The sequence below is a fragment of the Macaca mulatta genome, chromosome 20 (genome assembly GCF_049350105.2).
Source record: "Macaca mulatta isolate MMU2019108-1 chromosome 20, T2T-MMU8v2.0, whole genome shotgun sequence".
In the NCBI taxonomy this organism is placed as follows: Eukaryota; Metazoa; Chordata; class Mammalia; order Primates; family Cercopithecidae; genus Macaca; species Macaca mulatta.
The window spans coordinates 43,494,786-43,513,772 of NC_133425.1; the positions used below are offsets into that span (position 1 = coordinate 43,494,786).

General features: G+C 46.1%; 1 protein-coding gene across 3 annotated transcripts in view; it reads right to left on the bottom strand.

Annotated features, from left to right (window-relative positions):
• Positions 1 to 1,934: 1,934 nt before the first annotated feature.
• ABCC12 (ATP binding cassette subfamily C member 12) overlaps positions 1,935 to 18,987 on the bottom strand; it is a 62,929-nt gene continuing 45,876 nt past the window's right edge. For 2 of the 3 annotated variants that reach the window (XM_015126082.3, XM_077986348.1), the window contains 8 exons: positions 15,670 to 15,856; positions 10,045 to 10,134; positions 7,448 to 7,637; positions 6,829 to 6,988; positions 5,637 to 5,715; positions 4,486 to 4,599; positions 2,799 to 2,963; positions 1,935 to 2,691 (listed from right to left, as the gene is read on the bottom strand). In XM_015126082.3, coding sequence (XP_014981568.2) covers positions 2,605 to 2,691; positions 2,799 to 2,963; positions 4,486 to 4,599; positions 5,637 to 5,715; positions 6,829 to 6,988; positions 7,448 to 7,637; positions 10,045 to 10,134; positions 15,670 to 15,856 — 1,072 coding nt within the window. In that variant the 3' untranslated portion in view covers positions 1,935 to 2,604. The remainder of the gene's footprint in view (positions 2,692 to 2,798; positions 2,964 to 4,485; positions 4,600 to 5,636; positions 5,716 to 6,828; positions 6,989 to 7,447; positions 7,638 to 10,044; positions 10,135 to 15,669; positions 15,857 to 18,987) is intronic. The other variant, XM_077986347.1, reaches the window with a different exon arrangement.

Genomic DNA, 18,987 nt, shown 5'->3' on the forward strand with positions numbered 1-18,987 from the left:
TCCAGCAGTGTTGCATGGAATTTAACAGCACATGTTTTATTTTTATTGTATTTATTTCTGCAGTGATGAGGGCTCCACCCTCATGACCTAATTAATCACCTCCTAAAGGCCCTACGTCTATACAGTCGCATTGAGGATTATGTTTCAACATGAGGATTTTGGGGAGACACAAACGTTCAGATCATAGCAGGTACCTACCCCACAGGGATATGTTGAGGATTTAATAACCAAAGCCTGTGCTTTGAGGAATTTGGCTAAATGGCTACTATTATTCCACATAGCCTCCCCTTAGCTGATATGGCAGTGACAGCAAGGGATTGGGGTGGGAGAGGGGTTTACTAAGATGGTTTCATGGCTTATACATGCAAACAGCCAAACCCTCAGAAGTCACTCTCCCCCAGGGAGGATGCTGATGACCACCACTGTCCCTGCAACAGGCCAAGGGGAAAGGACTGGAGGGGCTTTGTTGTGAAGGGGTTGGGAGCAGGGACTGTGGAGCCAGACTGGTTAGGGTTCAAGTCCTATCTCTGTCCCTTCCTTCCTGGGCATCTGTAGATAAGTTACTAACCTCAGTGAGCCTCAATTCCCATCTCATGGGGTGAGGTGAGGATTCAGTGAAATAATTCATGAAAAAAATGCTTGTCACTGTCCCTGGCACAGTGCAAGGTCTCAGTAGACATCAGGATCAATGTCGGTGTTCTTCTGCCAGAGTAAACCAAAGCGAGTGTGGGCAGAAAAGGAGTCATAGGAGGTGATTCCTCTCTCAGTGCATCTGAAGGAGCAGCAGGGATCATTGTAGCCTATCCCCTGTCCTCATGAAAACACCACCTCTTGAAATCACAGACTGATTATCTGGCTGGTGTCAAGTTGGTAGAAAATAAAGCATCCCTCCCTGACATTGCACAACTGTCATGGATTCCCATGGATGTGGGTTTAATGACCTTCGGTCAGGGTTATGCACCATGGGGGAAAGCTCAGATCAGGCAAAGATACACTGTGTCCCTTCACAAACAGATCCACACTTGGCCTGGAGCTGTCCACGGAAGGAAACCCCTGGCTCACGTCCTTCTCTGCCACATGTCTTGGTGCACCCTCTGCTGAGGGCAGGATCCACTGCTGCCAAGCTGCTGGGCCAGGGCTTTCACACACTTGCCAGGCTATAAACTCTACTTGAGGCCAGGTATGCTCGCCTCCCCGCTGGTTGGGTAGACCCCTGCCTAGGCCTGGCTGGAGGAGGGCTGGAGAATAATCGGTTGGAGGTGAACATCACATGCCCAGCCCTTGAATTGCTGGCTATTGGCTTGTTGGCCAGAAATCCAGATTAAGCTCTTAACATGCACACGCACCTGGGAGGGATGTTCGCCAGGCTCCACAGCTGTGTTTGAGTGAGTTCATTAGATACTGTCATTCATGGCTGCCACAAGTGTTCCCCGGGTGCTCCCAGGTGTCAGGCACTCCTTCCTCCATGTCTGGGGAAGCAAGGACGTGACCAACACTTAGAAGGGAAGTGGGGTGGGGGGTTGCCATCTGGAAGCTTTGCTGACCACACTGCCCTGAGCTGTGTTTAGAGTTCAGCCTGGGGCCTGGAAAGCAGGCCCAGGAAACCTCATAGGGCCTTCATTCCTGACGAATGAGAAATAGCCAGAACTGCCGGCCTGCCTCTTGGCGGCTACTACACAAGAGCTTGCCGGATTTTCTATAAATTTTTTTTTCTCAAATGTCACCATGAATTCGCAGCGCTCACTCCTGGGGCTGCTGGGAATACACCTTTACTGCTTCCATCAGAACCAGCCTCAAGGTTGGAGAGAAAGCCTTTTATTTGGTAAGCGACTGTGAGGGTTCATTACTGAGTAAAGGGAGAAGGCAACAAGGGTCTATGAGAGGAAGTAGTACAGAAATTGGAATATCGTCAGTGAAGTAATTGCAAGGCAACATTTCAGGGTAATTTCCTACTGCGTTTTAATGACCAATAAAGAAGATACAAAAGTGTCATTTATAGAGAAACTCCAGCATTTTGTTTTCTTGGTTATTCTAATAGATCAATTGAAACATATAATATGATTTAAAAAACAATTTTTTTGGCCAAACACTGTATTCAATCTTTCATGCCACAGATCTGTGTAGTTACTGCTTGTCATCCAGTCAAGATGGAAGTGAGTGGGGCTAAACGAGAAGAAAATTCTGCTCTTTTTCCTTCTGATAATGGGCAAGGAAACCTTGCAAACTCCATCCTAAGACATTTTCCCATTTTCTTTATTGTGGCTGGTTTCTAACTGAAAGTTACAATATATTCATTCTTAGGCAGTGGGGTGGTTTTGGTGAAAACACATGAGGAACCCTTGGGGTTTTGGGAGGTGAAGGGCAGTTTTTTAGTCCATTAGCTTTGTCTGCCTAGGTTCACCACCCAGAACCAACCCCAAGCCCACCAAGTGGGGTGACATGGACTGAGTATGACACGGGGGACAACTTCAGCGCCAGCCCACTCATGGATGGGAGGGGCTGGAGACCAGGGCTACTTGCAGAGAGGACAGCTCCCCCTCCTGAAGACCCCTCCTACTCATCTCACAGAGCCTCTTCCTCCTCTAGAATCAGCCGCCAGGACCTCTACAATCTGACTTCTGCTGCTAGTAACATCGCAAAGGCAGAATCTGGCTTCTCTGCAAGGACTTCAGGCTTGTCAAACTCAATCACCTGAAAGTCAGAGAAGAAAAACTGAAATCAGCAGAAAATATCTACCCACTGTAAAGCTCAAACCACTGAAATTTCTGGGGAGATGAAGCCAAAAGAGCTTCCTGTACCTTCCCATTTTCCATAACCAGGACGTGATCGCAGTTGAGAACTGTGTTGAGGCGGTGGGCGATGGTCAGCACAGTGCAGCCTTTGAAGGCATCTTTGATGGTGTTCTGGACCAGGGTGTCAGTCTTGGAGTCCATAGAGGCGGTGGCTTCATCAAGGAGAATGATCTGTCGAGGAGGGAACATTGTAAAGGTAAGCCAAAGGTGCACCGAGAGGGGAATTTATAGCCTTGGCTCTATTTACTTTAAAAAAAGAAGAAGAAGAAAAAGAAGACCACAAGATGAAAAGTAATTAGCTAAACATGCATCTCAAAAAAAAAAAAAAAAAAAAGAGAGAGAAAAGAGTGAAGTAAAACTCACATCACATCACCTCCATGTTTCCCAAGGAACTTGCTAGAGGAACAAGGTTGTATATCCTTTACTCCTCTTTTTAAGTGGTTTATTCTAACCCTACAAACTCATAGGGAGACAGGCTGCACAGGCTTTATCTATTATGCTAACCTGAGTCGGCATGAAGCACAGCAGCACTTACATTCATTCCCTATATTGCTGCCATATCAAACGATCATAAACTTAGAGACTCAACATAAAATTTATCTTCTAGTTCCAGACGTCAGAAATCCTAAAATCAAGGTATTGTCAGGGCTGCATTCTTTCTGTTTCCTTGCCCTCTTCAGTTTCTGGGCCACTTGTATTCCTTGGCCCACAGCCCCTCCTGGCATCACAGCTCCTTCTCTCTCTTTGACTCTTCTGCCTCCTCCTTGGAAAGCCCCATGTGAATACGTTTGGCCCACCCAGATCTAGGATGATCTCCCCATCTCAAGATCCTTAATCACAACTGCAGAGTCCCTTTTGCCAAGTAAGTTAATATATTAAAAGTCTTGGATGAATATGTTCACAACATCCAAAAATCAGGACATTAACATCTTTGGGGAGGTGGGGTATTATTCTGTTGGTCACAGGGCGGATTTGATTTAGCAAATCAGAGCACTTGAACTTAACCCCTGACTCTGCTTGACTGGCCAAGTTACTTAACTTCCTCGAGGCTCTGTTCCCTCATAGGTGAAAGGGGGCTATGCCTTATTGATGAGCTAGAAATGAAGATGACACTTAAACCACTTAGCACAGCAGGCACTGGATCCATGCCGGTCCCTCTCCCCTGACATTAGCACATCTGGAGAATACACACAATGGGTCACACCTTTGATGAGGCTTCAGACACTGACATTACTAAAGCAACAGCAATCCCTTCCTGGAAATCAGTAAATAAGGGTGGCTAAGTCACAAAGAAAAATAAGTATAAATTGTACAATTCCCATATCCTAGCATTCTGATGGCCCTCTTGAGCATCCTGGCGACAGTGTACCCAGATTCAGAATTGTTCAGAGACAATGGGAGAAAGTTGGGAGACAGAGTTTTCAAACTCAAACCACTTAGGCGAGCAGAGTGAAAATCTAAGCGAGACCTCCCCAGGGGAAGCCTGGGAGAGGAAGGTGCTCTTGCTGTAAATGGCTGTTACTTTTCAATTTTTATCCCTCACAACTTTGTCTTAAGAAAAAGTGATCGGTTTTTAAATGGCTCAATTGCTCTCTCTTTGCTGAAAGACATACGCCTGGCACTACCTCCTGGATTGAGTGGCGCTGCGGGAAATATCCAAAATTTAACCAATCCATTTTCCGTGTTTTCTTACCTTTGAATTACGGAGAAGAGCTCGGGCCACACAAAGCAGCTGACGTTCCCCTACTGAGAAGTTTTCTCCATTTTCTGTGACTTCTGCCTGTAATTTTTCTGGGAGTTTCATTATCTATAAAACACAGAAAATGCCACATTTGTGCTGATGATCTATAAAATTGTCCTATGCTGTCTGTATCGATTGCCCCCTTCTCTTGCATTCATCAGCTTGCTTTATTTTACTATGGCAAAGAAAGTGCAAAACAACAATCATTTCAATATTGCAAACAGGCACCAGGGAAAGACCGGGGAGTAGGCGGACATTAATAATTTAAAATCACAGTATGATTCATAGAACCCTGTAGACAATTCACCAAAAGAACAAATGATGCAAATGCAGTTCCAGAGAGCACACAAGCAACTGGAAATGGCCTTCTGGATTGCTGTTTGCATGGACAAAATAGAGATGGGATGGGAGAGTTTCCTGGACATTAAGGAAGGGTAAGACAGGGTCTGGCTTATCCAGAGTGACAAGCCAAAGTGGCCTTGGAAGATGCTCATGTTGGTACACCAAGTCCTGGAAAAATATCATGTTGGGCTGTAGAGGGGGTCATGCTTACCTGCTGACCTCAGCTGGGGTTGTAGTTCTTATAGGACAGGGTCCCCTCTCACAGATGGTTCAGTCCTCTCCAACCAGCCATACTTGCTATTCCCAGAACATTCCACACCCTCCCGTTTTCTGTGGCTTGTCTGTTCTGATAAGCAAATGAGGCCATTGGCAGAGTAGCAGGGCCTTCCATCTGCTCTACAGCCAGATAGGCTTGCGTTCAAGTCTCCACCCGGCTACTCACTGGCCTGGGCATGTTACTTCCCTGAGCTTTAATTTCTTCATCTCTAAAATTAGGGGTAAAAGTACCAACCTCAGAGCATTGTAGTAAGGACCAAGTGAGACGATACACGTAGTGCTCTTGACTGGGTCATTGTAGAGCCCTATTGTTGCTTTTAATAGGAAAGAGTAACTAAGGATTATGTTCTACTGACTTATGTGGTGTCCAAAAATAAACTTGGCTAAGTGCTGGCCTAGGTGCTTGTCAAATTTAAACCTGGGCCAGGAATCTAGGGCAGTGGTGCTGGGAAACAAACTCCTCCTCAACAGCCCCAGAGACCTACTGTGTCCCTCATGAACGTTCTCTCCAGAACCTGCCAGAGCATCTCGTCGGTGTGACTCTCAAAGGGATCCAAGTTGTACCTGCAATGAAGGAGAGGAAAGGACAGGGAGCCGGATTTCCAAGGACGAGAGGATGGATGGGGAGCAGGCTTTCTGTAGCATGTGGAGGAGGGTAGGAGGTGGCATGTGATGACCTCATGCTCCAAGAATCGTCCTCAGTCCAGGACAGTGGTCCACAAAATACGGACCTCAGGCCACGAGACCAAGGGTCCACAACTCTGTGATGGAGCAGAAACCGCCGAGGCAGGCAATGACAGGTGGAACCCTGCCGAGAGGCAGCTCTGAGCAAGGTGCTCAGAAAGACACACCTGGGCCTCTCAGCAGCCCCGAGTAGCAGAGTGGGTTTGAACTGATAAAATTCTTGGCAGAGAAAGAGGGAGAGTGAGCAACCCAAATCTGCCACTCCATGCATCGGCAGCTCCTAGGGCCTCACAGGGTGCTGAGCAGTTCAGACACAGAATGTAAATCTACTGTTTCAAGAGGCAGAATGCATTTTTCAAACAATGAACTCTAAATACAGTAAATACAGTTACCCTACTTCATCTGGTGCGCTATGGGAGAAATGTTCCTCTCATTACAGAGAGCCACTGCACTGGCTAACTGAGAAACTGCCTTTCCCCTTGTGCCTTGATATCAGATCTGGAGCCCCACAGAAGCTGCAGCCCTACTGTTCTTGCTTGGAATAGCTTCTGTTCACTTAGTTGTGGAAATAAATGAATGCACTTCGAAATGGACAGCTATATATGTGAGGTAACTATTTATTTTATTGTGCACACTGGGACACTTTTCAGAGTGGCCATTGCTAAACCTGATGGGATGCTGGGACACAGGCATAAACTAGGGCTGTCCAGAGCCACCGGAATATCTGCTCAGTGTATGAATGAATATAGAAGCATCCTGTTCATTGATAATGTGTTTATAAAACACAAGCAATGCTCAGACCCCTGGGGCCTGGCTCCTCCCAAGGTTGGAGGCAGAAACAGGGACCAGCAGTGCTTGTGAACCCTCTGGGATGCTGCTTCCCTCAGACAGAACAGCTCCAGGCCAGCCATGCCCTGGGGATATCACAAAGTTCTTGGTCAGTCTGATTTCACTCTCCAAAAATAGGAATGCACAATGATTAAAAACAGCTACCTTACTGTACCTACAAACAGGACAGGATCCTGTGGGATCACGGTCAGCTTGGTTCTGAGGTCTTCCAAGCTGAGAGTGCAGATATCCACCTCATCAATGAAGATTGTGCCATTGGCTGGCTCCACCAGACGAAACAAGGCCATTCCTAACGATGACTTTCCTGGGAGCCATAAAAGCAAGAACAACAAATCAAACATCAGTTTGTGCTTCCATCATATCGAAGCATTTAATTAGTGGGATTTTTAATGCAATGCAAATGGCTCCATAAGGATGATGGTGTAGACAGAAAGTGTCCTCACTGGGGTCGGGGTGGAGGGATGGGCTACCCTGACACAGTTAACCTGCTCATCCTTGCAAGGGCCCTTAGCACACAACTCATCTCTGGGGCCCTGTTGCACTAGAATGATTGTCATTTAATTAATTCAAAAACTGATGTGTCTGCTTCCATCTCCACACACCCATTCAACCTGAAATCCTAATTTACAGTAAAGAGATTTGAGAGAAATAACAGCCAATCTGACACACATACACATCACTCTCTGGTGTGACTTAACTAGGACATCCAGTGGAAATCCAAAGAAAACAACCTAAAAGAAACAAAAGCACAGCTTGTCCTCACCGGAACCTGTTCTTCCAACAATCCCGACTGTCTGCCCACTTTGTATGTTCAGGTTCAGGCTGTCGAGAACAAGGGGGGTGTTGTCTCTGTATCTCATCTGATAGTCTCTGAAGGTGATCTCCCCATGGCTGGGCCAGTCTTTGGGACAGGTCCCCACTTTGAGGGGATGAGTGCATTCAGGAACACAGGTCTGTAAAGGAGAACAACCAATGACCAGTGAATAGCCATTTGTTTTTTCATTTATTTAACTAATTCATTCATTGATTCACACAGTTTCAGGTACTGCTATTCATGGTGGTGAAATAAACCATAATGACCCTTAATTCTAGAAACTCACATTCCAGTGGGGATGTCAGATAATAAACAAGAAAAAAAATTAAAAATGAAGACAACAAAACAGAGTATTGCAATAGGATACAGAATGTGATTTGTGTGTTGGGCAAGGGGGATGGGAGAGTAAAAGTACTTGAGGTTTGAGGAAGGCGCCTATGTGACATTGGAGCTGAGGGCTGGAGTGCTGGGAGGATGCCAGCTACAAGAGGATCAAGTCCGGAGCCCTCCAGGTTGGGGGGACAGCTAGTCCAAAGGCCCCAGGGCCAGAATGAGCTTGGGCAATTTGAGGAATGGAAAGAAAAATCATGTGGCTGGAGCTTAGCGAATAGAGGGATGGATGACTTAGAGGAATACACAAGGGAAGCTCATACTGGGCCTGTGGGCCTGGGAAAATGTCGGAAGTGTAGCCCTGAAGCTGTGTGACAAGGCCAGAGAGAGCCTTGAGATTTGCAGAATTCAACCAGATATAATTTCAAGATCTGCAAGAATTATCATCATGCTAGAAGTAGAAAGATGGTAAGAATGCAGGATGTCAAGTTCAGAGGTCTTTACAGATACATGAAAAAAAAAAATCATTTAAGTCCCCTAAGAGTCCAAGAAATGCAAGCTCTGATTAAGGAGAAGGGCAGCTTGGCTTCATCACAAGAGCAGCCCCTCCTCTTAAGTCACCTCTGTGTAAACAGCTGGAATTAGGAATCCCGTGTGCCCCATCAGGGTGGCTGACCAGCCCACATCTCTGGTCAATAAGCAACCTCATTTAGCTGAGAAAATACCTGTATTGTTAAGGACTGAGTATTTTTTAACGCCTAGAAGATTTAGAATTAGGAATAAAAATATTTTAGAGAAACGAAACTGTAACAGTCATATTTTTACTTTAAGAAATCTGTATGCTTGGTGTTTCAAGTATTCACAATATATTAACAGAACTTGGGCTGGTGATGCTAATTTAAAATGTACAATTGAATAATTGATTTAAACATGATTTTACGTTAAAAATTTACTGTTTATAGCATTGATTCTGTCATGAAAACTTAGCGCTTACTATATTTATAAGTTTAATTCATTAAAGTTATACAAACTCAGGAAGGTTTGTGGTTAAATCAGATCATTGAGGTAGTTAAAAAAGAAACTGAATGTATTAAATTTTAAAATGCAGTTTAAAATGTTTTAAAGTGTTTAATTAAGTTTGTAAATGGAGCCACTCTTCAAAGACACCTAAATGTGATTGCTAGAATTGGCTAGACTTCTTTTAAAAGAATCGCAAGATTTGTAAGTTGGATATAAAAGCTTTTAAAGAAGCGTCAGACTGGGCTTCTATTTTTTCAACTTATGACTTTAATCAATCAAATAATAATTTTTAACTTAAAAAAATTTTAGAGTCAGGGTCGAGCTCTGTTGCACAGGCTGGAGTGCAATGGCATCATCATAGCTTACTGCAGCTTCAAACTCCTGGGCTCAAGTGACCCTCCCTCCTTAACATCCTCAGTAGCTAGGACTATAGGTGCACGCCACCACACATGGCAAAATTTAACTTTTTTTTTTTTTTTTTTTTTTTGGAGAGATAGCGTCTCACTATAATGCACAGGCTGGTCTCAAATTCCTGGCTTCAAGCAATCCTCCTGCCTCGGTCTCCAAAAGTGTTGAAATTACAGGTGTGAGCCACTGCGCCTGGCCAAATATTAATTTTTAGAAACCAAAGTAAACCACTGAATTGTATTTTTCTGTGTATCAAAACAGCCCTTAAGGAAACCTTGTTAAAAAGAAGCTCACATTCAACATCAAGGACTTTAGAATGTATTGTAAATACAGGTTTTAATAAGAGGGATGACTCATCCGATTTGGGGTTTTTTTTTGTTTTGTTTTTGATTTTTGAGACGGAGTTTTACTCTTGTTGTCCTGGCCTGGAGTGTAATGGCAGGATCTCAGCTCACCGAAACCTCCACCTCCTGGGCTCTAGTGATTCTTCTACCTCAGCCTCCCGAGTAGCGGGGATTACCACTGCTCGCCATCATGCCTGGCTAATTTTTGTATTTTTAGTGGCGACATGGTTTCACCATGTTGGCCAGGCTGGTCTCGAACTCTTAACCTCAGGTGATCTGCCCACCTCGGCCTCCCAAAGTGCTGGGATTACAGGCGTAAGCCACCACGCCCAGTCTGATTTCAGTTTTTTAAAAAGACCCCTTTCGCATCTAAAAAGATCCAATATTTGCCCAAGCCCTGCCAAAATGAACTTGTCCCTCCTCTTTGATACACTAATTTCTTACCAAAATGTATTCCCTGAGCAGCTCCACGGAGGTGAATTTGGCTTGGGTCTCTGTTCCCGTTCGCACACACACTTGGAGCAGTCCGCTCAGCTGTTAAAAAGGAGCAAGCAGCCGCAGTTAGAGCCCCTTCCTCCTTCGGGTGCTGTTGCTCCCGGTTCAGGAGGCAGCCCTGGTGAATGACCCCTCCCCTGCCTCAAGCAGGACGGCACAGACAGGAGGCCTGCCTTCCCAGCCAAGTGCCCAGAAGTAAAGATATTCCTGTTGGGGTGTTTTGCCTTTAAACACTTCCTTTGTATTTAGAAACAAATGGTAATTACATTTTTCCTCAGCACTCCAGATGGTGAGAATCATCTCCCCACAGAACCACTTGATCACACGCCTCTTTGAGTGGTGGGAATTCTCTCTGGGAGCTGCAGAACTGCTAGGTATCGGCCCCTTGCTGCCACCTGGCAGGGTCTTGCATCTCAGAGCAGCCCTCCCTCAGCCTCTTGCTCAAAAAGCAACTGAAAACCACATCGCCATAAGAGAACAGAAAACCATCAAGCCTGTCTTCTTGCTATAGTAATGAGAAAGTCAAGGCTCAGACTGGGGCATGTGGCTTGCTAAGATCACCCACCTTAGGCCTGGATCTCCCAGAGGCCAACGCTGAGATTTGACTGTAAGGATTATATTAGGGCAGGTTGAATGGTGTCCCCCACCCCTAAAAGATGTGCCCATTTCCTAATCCCTGGAACCTGCAAATGCTCTCTCATTTGGAGAGAGGATCTCTGCAGGTGTTAATAAGGACTTTGAGATCATCCTGGATCACCTGAGTGGGTCCTAAGTCCAGTGATAAGTGTCATTATAAGAGACAGAGGAGAAAACATAGAGGAGAAGGGGACATGAAGGCAGAGGCAGAGACTGGAGTGATACAGCTACAAGACAAGAGATGCCAGGGATGGCCAGCAGCCACAGAAGCTGGAAGAGAGAAGAAACAGATTCTCCCGAGCCTCCGGGGGGAAGCTGGCCCTGCCAACACCTTGAGTCCGGGCGTCTGACTCCACAACAGTGAAAGAATACCATTCTCTTGTTTGAAGCCTGCAAGCATGTAATTTGTCACAGCAGCCTTCACAAACGAACATAGGCAGTGAACCCAGATTGTACCAGGAGGGGATGGAGGAGTGAGCAGGGGAAGAGAGGCTGCCCATACCAGGTGTGTTTGTGAGACGTTACTGCTGTGGGCAACTGAGAGTCCAGCTGGCCTGGGAGCTCTGGGACACTGAATGGAGCACACCTCGGAACTGGCCCATGCTGGGGTAAGAAAGCTGAGGTGCACGTGGGTACATAGCCACTGACTCCCTCAGTCATTGCTACACCTGCTCCTGGGTGTGAGAATGCCTGGAACCTCCAGCCTGCCCTGGAAAGGTGGGGCAGCCACAGCATGTGTCACCAAGTGGGCTAGAGGCAGGGCCATCTCATGCATTAGAGAACTTCATTGACTGAGCAGTAGCCATGGGCCAGGTACTGGTCGGGGCACCAGTTTCCAGGGTTGAAGGTTACAGACAAGATCCCTGCACTCACGCAGCTTCCATTCTAGTGGACTGGTGGAGATGGCACACAAGGCCATTGCAGGAGTGACAAGAATGTCCCGAAAGGATGATGTAGGAGAGGGGCTGGAGCTGGGGAGTTAGCTTAGATAGGGGGTTCCAGAGGACTGTGTGAGCTGAGGCATTTATGATAAGAAGTCCACCAGTCAAACTCAGGATAAGAATGCTGTAGTAAGAAGCAAGAGGCCTTAGTCGCAAAGAGGCAGGGGGCACGAGCAGGTGGGTGACGTGGAGAGCGTCCACCTTTCGGTGCAGACCCTCTGAGAGCCCCTCAGCAGGCCTCCCTGCTTAATACAGGTCAGCAGTTTCCACTTCTTTAGAGCAGTGGCTCTCAACCTGCCCCAGAGAGGGCATTTGGCAATGTCTAGAGACGGTTTGGGTTGTCACAACCTGGCAGGAGGGACGTAATACCAGCATCTCATGGGCAGAGCCAGGGAGGCTGCTGAACATCCTACCATGCACAGAACAGCCCCTCACCAAAAGGATTATCCAGCCCCAAAGCCTGCAGTGCCATGGTTGAGAAACCCAGTCTTGGAATACAGATAATACCCCTGCCCCCGACTTACAAAGCTCTACATATTCTACTCTGCTGGCACCTCATACCACCTTGCTGAAGCCACGTGGGCTTCTCAGATTCTCAAACATGCCAGGATCATGCCTACTGCTGAGCCCTTCCCTGAGGCACTCTTTCTTCCAGTCTTCCTTGGCTGGTTCTTTATCCTTCAGGTCTCAGGTTGGAAGCCACGTCCCAGCAGAGGCCTCCTGTGGCTGTTGTATGAAATGTTGCTTCCCCTTCTGACAGAGACATTCCTCCACTTGTTGTCTTCCCAATGCTTAAACACCTTCTGAGCTTCTCATCTATTTACTTGCCCCTCATTTATTCCAGCTGCCCATTAGAATGAGGGCAGGACTTGTTCGGACTGCTGACTGCTGAATCCACAGCCACTAGCACAATTCCCGGCTAATGGTGGGTGCTTAGGGGATATCTGGTGAGTGAATGAATGAACCCTGCCCTTGAGAAGGGCATATACATCTTTTGCTAAATGCAAGAGTATCAGCTCCCAAGGCCACGGCAGCCCTCCCAGATTTAGGATGCCCACAAAGGCACAGTGCTGGCCCCAGGAAGTGCTTATTCTACGTGATGTGATATGATGTCACTTTGCATTCACTTTCTGCTCTGTGGGATTTCATGCCAATTTCTCATCCATCTAGGGAGTCTTCTCTAGTCTCAAGTGGAGTGCTGTCATTCTGATTCTGTGTTCTCCAAAGGGGGCTAATGCTCAATGAAGCCACAGAGCCAGCTGGAGAACAAGTGTTCCCATAGATCTCAATGCTGTGCACGACCTTTCAGGAATGTTTGAAAACAATCTCATGGAAAGCTGATAATATCGCCCAAAAGCATGACCTTAGTTGGGGAAAGCTGTTTTACTTGGACCAATTAAGGGAAACTGTTCAACATCATCTGCTTGATATTTTACTAGGCAACGACAAATGAAAACATCTATCAATACAGGAAACCGGTTACCCAAGGAAAATTCATTTTTCCCCACTTAAAAGAGAGTACTGAGAATACGTTTTTGTTTCTCCTTCTTCCCAAAAATACCATTTAAACGATATCAGATAAATTTTCCATAAAGAATAGACCTTTAACAGTAAGGGGATTGAGGAGAGACAGCAGTGAATGAGCTACAAATTTCTACAAGATGGAAAGAGGATGAAAGCCTTTTGATAAAATGGAAGCAGAGCATGCTAGAGTTTAAAGAGCAGAACCCAGAGAGGCTCCAGGTATGAGAAGGGGGCCCACAAAGAGGCTGGCTGATAGGCTCTCTATATAGACAAACACTCCCATCTGGTTCACTCACTCCTCTTCCCCTCTTCTTTCTCCTAACCAGAGTTAGTTGGACCCTTTTTCCCTAGGCATGGGAGCACACGTGCACACAGATACACACACATACACATGATTTTCTCTAAAGAAATTGAATTAACTGCCTGGGGATAAATGGGGCTCTCAGAATAGTCCCCATATAAAAACTTCTTTAAATCTTGCATTTGGGTACCTAAAAGTCAGCTCCCTGGCTGCTTTCCTGAAGTGAAGCCAGCCTATGGAAAAGCCCCCCACCCACCTACTGTAGTCATAAAATTTCCCATCAGGAGACACCTAGCAAGGTGAAACAAAGGCAGAGGAAACTCTGAAAACCGAACCTAGTTCCCCGAGGTTAAATACAAATGGGTCAGGAGACAGATGGACAAAACCAACGGCACGAAAGAGCAAGAATGAGAGAAACAAAAAGAAAAACTACCTCTGGAAGAAACAGATGCAAGTCAAAGAAGGGAGGAGAGTTTAGGAGGGGAAAAAAGACTCTAACTGATATGGTTTGGCTTTGTCCCCACCCAAATTATCTTGAACTGTAGCTCCCATAATTCCCACGTGTTGTGGGAGGGACCCAGTGGGTTGGGAGATAATTGAATCGTGGTGGCAGTTTCCCCCATACTGTTCTCATGGTGGTAAATAAGTCTCATGAGAGCTGATGATTTCACGAGGGGTTTCCCCTCGTGCTTGGCTCTCATTCTCTCTTGTCTGCCACCATGTAAGACGTGACTTTCACCTTTCACCATGATTGTGAGGCCTCCCCAGCCACATGGAACTGTGAGTCCATTAAACCTCTTTTTCTTTATAAATGACCCAGTCTCAGGTATGTCTTTATCAGCAGTGTGAGAACTAACTAATACACTAATTAATATCCTCAGAGAGATTCAAAAATACACTGCATCCATGTAAAAAGTGATTCTTTTAAAAACTCAGAGAATAAGAGCTTCTGGAAATTAAATATATGAATATAGGATTGCCAAATTTAAAATTCAAAGGAATAGCTGAATGGCAAAACTAATGAAAATTCCCAAGATAAAAAGACAAGAACATGGAAACTTTGAGAGAAAAGAAAAAGAAACATAGAGAATTGATGCAAGAAATTCAATATTCAACTGACATGAATACAGTAAGAAAACAAAAACAAAGAAAAAGAGGACATTGTCAAAATGAAGGAGAAAAAGGAGACATGTTTCCAAGCTGATGAGAAATTTGACTTTAATCTTAAAGAACTCACAGCATCAAACAGAACACATGAATAAAGACCCACATTCAGATACATTATTCCAGAGTTTCACAGCACTAAGAATAAGGACTATGTCAGAAAGTTTCCAAAGATAACAAGATTCAAACAAACATGAGGTCCAGGTGGCCTGCATTCAAACCCTGGCCCTCACACATGACAGCTGTATGATCTCAGGCCAAGTCTTTCTGGGGCTCAGTTCCTTCATCTGCAAAATGGGGATCACGGCAGTATTGGAAGGTTGTTGTGGGGAGGAAATGAATTAATTTAGTTAAAAGACAGGGCCTGAAGCCAATCACAATCAATGCCATATGTTCACCTATTATTGTTACTCAAAAGAAATAAAAAAGCAACCAAAAAGATAAATCAGTAATTATTTGTCATCGACATTATGACCGTCTCTCCAGCGTTCATTTCACTCCCTCCACTGTGGAGTAGCTATGTGACTTAAAGTTGGAAATAGGTGTAACTCCATCCCTAGCCTAACTAATGATCTGTATCCCACCAAACCACTAATTAGTTCTGGGATGCCTAAATTAATCCAATAAGAGTAAAGCTCCAGGCTTTTGCCTCCATGGCTGGGCCAGGAAATGCTTTCCTCCAATAAGAGTAAAGCTCCAGACTCCTGCCTCCATGGCTAGGGCAGGAAATGCTTTCTTTCTGCTTCTTCTTTGCTGTAGACCCCAGAGGCTGCTGGTCACTTGTGAGGAAAGTGATCACAGGGCATGCGCAAAGCTCAGAGCCATAATCCCACTGTGCCTGAAGTCCACGCAACCATCCTACTTTTTAAAGATGTGAGCCACTAAGCTCCCTTTCTCATTTAAACCCATTCAGGTTGGGGTTTTTGTTCTGTCCATCCAAAAGCACCCTCCCTGATGTATTATAAGCCGGAGCCTCCAGACTAAGCCCAACCTTGCACCAGGCATTACCTGGATGATGTATGACAATGACAGGCCTTTGGATGAAGTGCTGATGGAGGAGAAACTCAGGGTCACCAACAAGGCCACAATGAAGGTAAGGATGTTCATGAGGACATCCATTCTCAGCGCAAACCACCTGAGAGCACAGTTAAAGTAGAGGAGGTGACTGGAGTTTTCGTCGTTTAGCATCTTAAACCTACAGTCAAGAAAATCAGAAAAAGCAGGAGATCAGGTTGTGCTTCTGTAGACTTAGGGTTAGGGTGACTGGAGAAATGAGGCCAGGGGAATTTTTAATTGAGGGAATGCACTCTCACATGGAAAACTCTTACAAAAATGAACATATATTCATGCTCTTAAAAATCTGCCACTCTAGACATCTTTGATTGGCACATATTTTGGAAAATCTCATGTGGCAATAGAGTAGGGTGCTAAGTGGCTCTTTCTGTCTTTCCCAGAATTGGCAGCTAGAACCTACAGCTGAGAATAAGAGGTGCTGAGTGCTTCACATTCTGACTCCAAAGGATCCCTATCGTGGAGTCAGCCATCCTCAAAGGCTTTGTGGAACTGACAATTGGCCCCCTTGATATATAGAAAGGGTGGGCGTGGGTTGTGGAGCAGGTCACCTTTAGGGAAGTCAATGTTTCTGACCGTAGAGGAGGGAAGGGAGGGCGCATGTCAGGTTTCCCTCCCTGATCAGAGAAAGAAGATTGAAGACAATTGCTTATAAAGCTGGAAGCCTCTTCAAGGAGAGGAAGCTGACACCTTGCATCCCTGCTGCATGTCCATGGAGCCAAAGGTCTTGGAGAGGAGGGAAGAAGCACAGAGCGGAGTGACAGGGAGATGACGTAGCCAGGAGACAGGGGCAAGACCCACCCTTGGAGTTCCGCATTCCCCAGATGTATGGAAGGCAGATCTCATCAGCTCCTCAGTTCCTAGGGCTGAGATAGCAGAAGAAAGATGACCTTGGAGCCTGCGGTCCCTGGCATGGAGCAAAGAGGCCTCTGCATCAGAGGAGTGCAGTGTGAGGGCTTCCAGGCAGAACTCACAGGAAGACCCAGTGACTCCTACCAATCCAGCAATGCCGGCAGAACTTCTGGGGTTCTGGCCCTGCTGGGGTCTCCAAGCTGCTGTCCCACATCTGCACAGTGCACTGTGGCAGCAGGAAAGGGTAGCAGAAAGGAGAGAATGGCCCAGAGGTGCCAGTCACCCAAGGATGTGTTCTTCCTGCTGTCCCCTCCCCAGTTCCCCTGCATCAGAGAGCCAGGCCTGGAGAAAAGGAAGAGGGTGTTTAAAAGCACAGAGCAGGTGCTTCTCAATTAAACACACACACACACACACACACACACACACATACACAGCATAGCCTTGCCACACCAAGCCTCTGGGGGAAAGAGACCTGTGGCTTGAATACATTCAAGATTGAAATTTTCACCGCACTGAGATGACCATTAACCAAAAGAGACATCAGATTCAACTGCCATTGTGGCTTCCCTGATCTAGTGGGGAAGGGCTTCATGAGAACAGCTGGTAGAAACTATTGGGGGAAAAAATGAAATCCTTTCCATGCTTAAAGCCCTAAGGAGGTAGAATTCCTCCCCTGGCATAGTCGTGAATGTGCTCAGGCACTGCTGCTCCACGCTGTCCTGGAAGGCCTCCCAAAGTTCTGCCCGGAAGCCCCTCTGACCAGCCGCCCTGGGCTCCATCACCCTCTCCTCCTCTCTGTTTTAACTCTAACTTATTTTCCCCAGAGCTTAATCAAAATATTATTCGAAACACAGTGCTGTTTCTATCATGTAGCTATACAGCATACAAATTCAACTGACAGCCTCTGTGACCTGGAAGTCACCTATGGTCTTATCTGTGTGGTTGGTTAGATTGCATAGAAACAAAATCACTAGCTGGGATCAAATTGGAATTTGACCTCTAACCTTTTTACATTTTTTAAGCTGCAGCATTTTTGTCTGGTGGCAAAAGCAATACATGTCAGAAACCCAAGCCCTTTAGAAAGAAACTATTAAAAGAAGGGAACCCTCATCAGTCATTCTTGGCTCCTTATAGGATTCTCTCAGAAATCTTGGAGGAGAAGCTGTGGGAAGACAAAGCTTGCATGTGTGTTTGTTGTGGGTGAGTAGACGAACGGCTCCATGGGCTTTCCTCATGGCTAGGACTTTGGAAGGGTCTATGTGTGAGGCAGCACTCTTGAAAAACGATGTTCAGGTCAAACTAGGGTCAGGACTAGGTGCTGACTGAACTAAAGACAAGATGTGATGTCAAGTGTACTCTGAGATCCTGGGTGGTAAAATGGAGGGGGCGTGAGAGAGAATTCGATGAAATTCTAAATGTAATGCAATTCCGGGCCGGTTGCAGTGGCTCACTGTAATCCCAGCACTTTCAGAGGCCAATGTGGGTGGATCACTTGAGGTCAGGAGCTCAAGACCAGCCTGGCCAACATAGTGAAACACTGTCTCTACTAAAAATACAAAAATTGGCAGGGCCCCAGCTACTTGGGAGGCTGAGGCAAGAGAATTGCTTGAACCTGGGAGACGGAAGTTGCAATGAGCCAAGATCGTGCCGTTGCACTCCAGCCTGGGTGACAGAGTGAGACTCTGTCTCAAAATATAAAAATAAAAATAAAAAATAAATAAATTTAATTCAATTCCAAACTTAGAATGCATTCAACGCACCCTTTAGAACTACATCTAATTCTTTCTCTCTGAAGGGTGTGTTAGCTTTTTAAGGAAGGAAAAGGGCCGGGCGCGGTGGCTCAAGCCTGTAATCCCAGCACTTTGGGAGGCCGAGACGGGCGGATCACGAGGTCAGGAGATCGAGACCATCCTGGGTAACACAGTGAAACCCCGTCTCTACTAAAAATACAAAAACTTAGCCGGGCGAGGTGGCAGGCGCCTGTAGTCCCAGCTACTCGGGAGGCTGAGGCAGGAGAATGGCGTGAACCCGGGGGGCGGAGCTTGCAGTGAGCTGAGATCCGGCCACTGCACTCCAGCCTGGGTGACAGAGCGAGACTCCGTCTCAAAAAAAAAAAAAAAAAGGAAGGAAAAGATAGAAAATCTATGTGGGAAAGGCTGCTATGGATTCACCAAACTCCATTTTCTTTTCCTCCTTTGGATACAGCTGGACTACATTTCCCAGTCTCCCTTGCAGTTAGGTGAGCCCATGTGACTCCAATCTGGCCAATGAATGTGCAGAAATCTTGGGATGCTTTACTAGGGTTGGACTATAAAATTCCCCCTGGGTCCTACTTCCTGGTCCCCTTGTCTTCTGGCTCAACACAGATGATCCGAGAGAATACCCCAGGGCCCTTGGGATGGA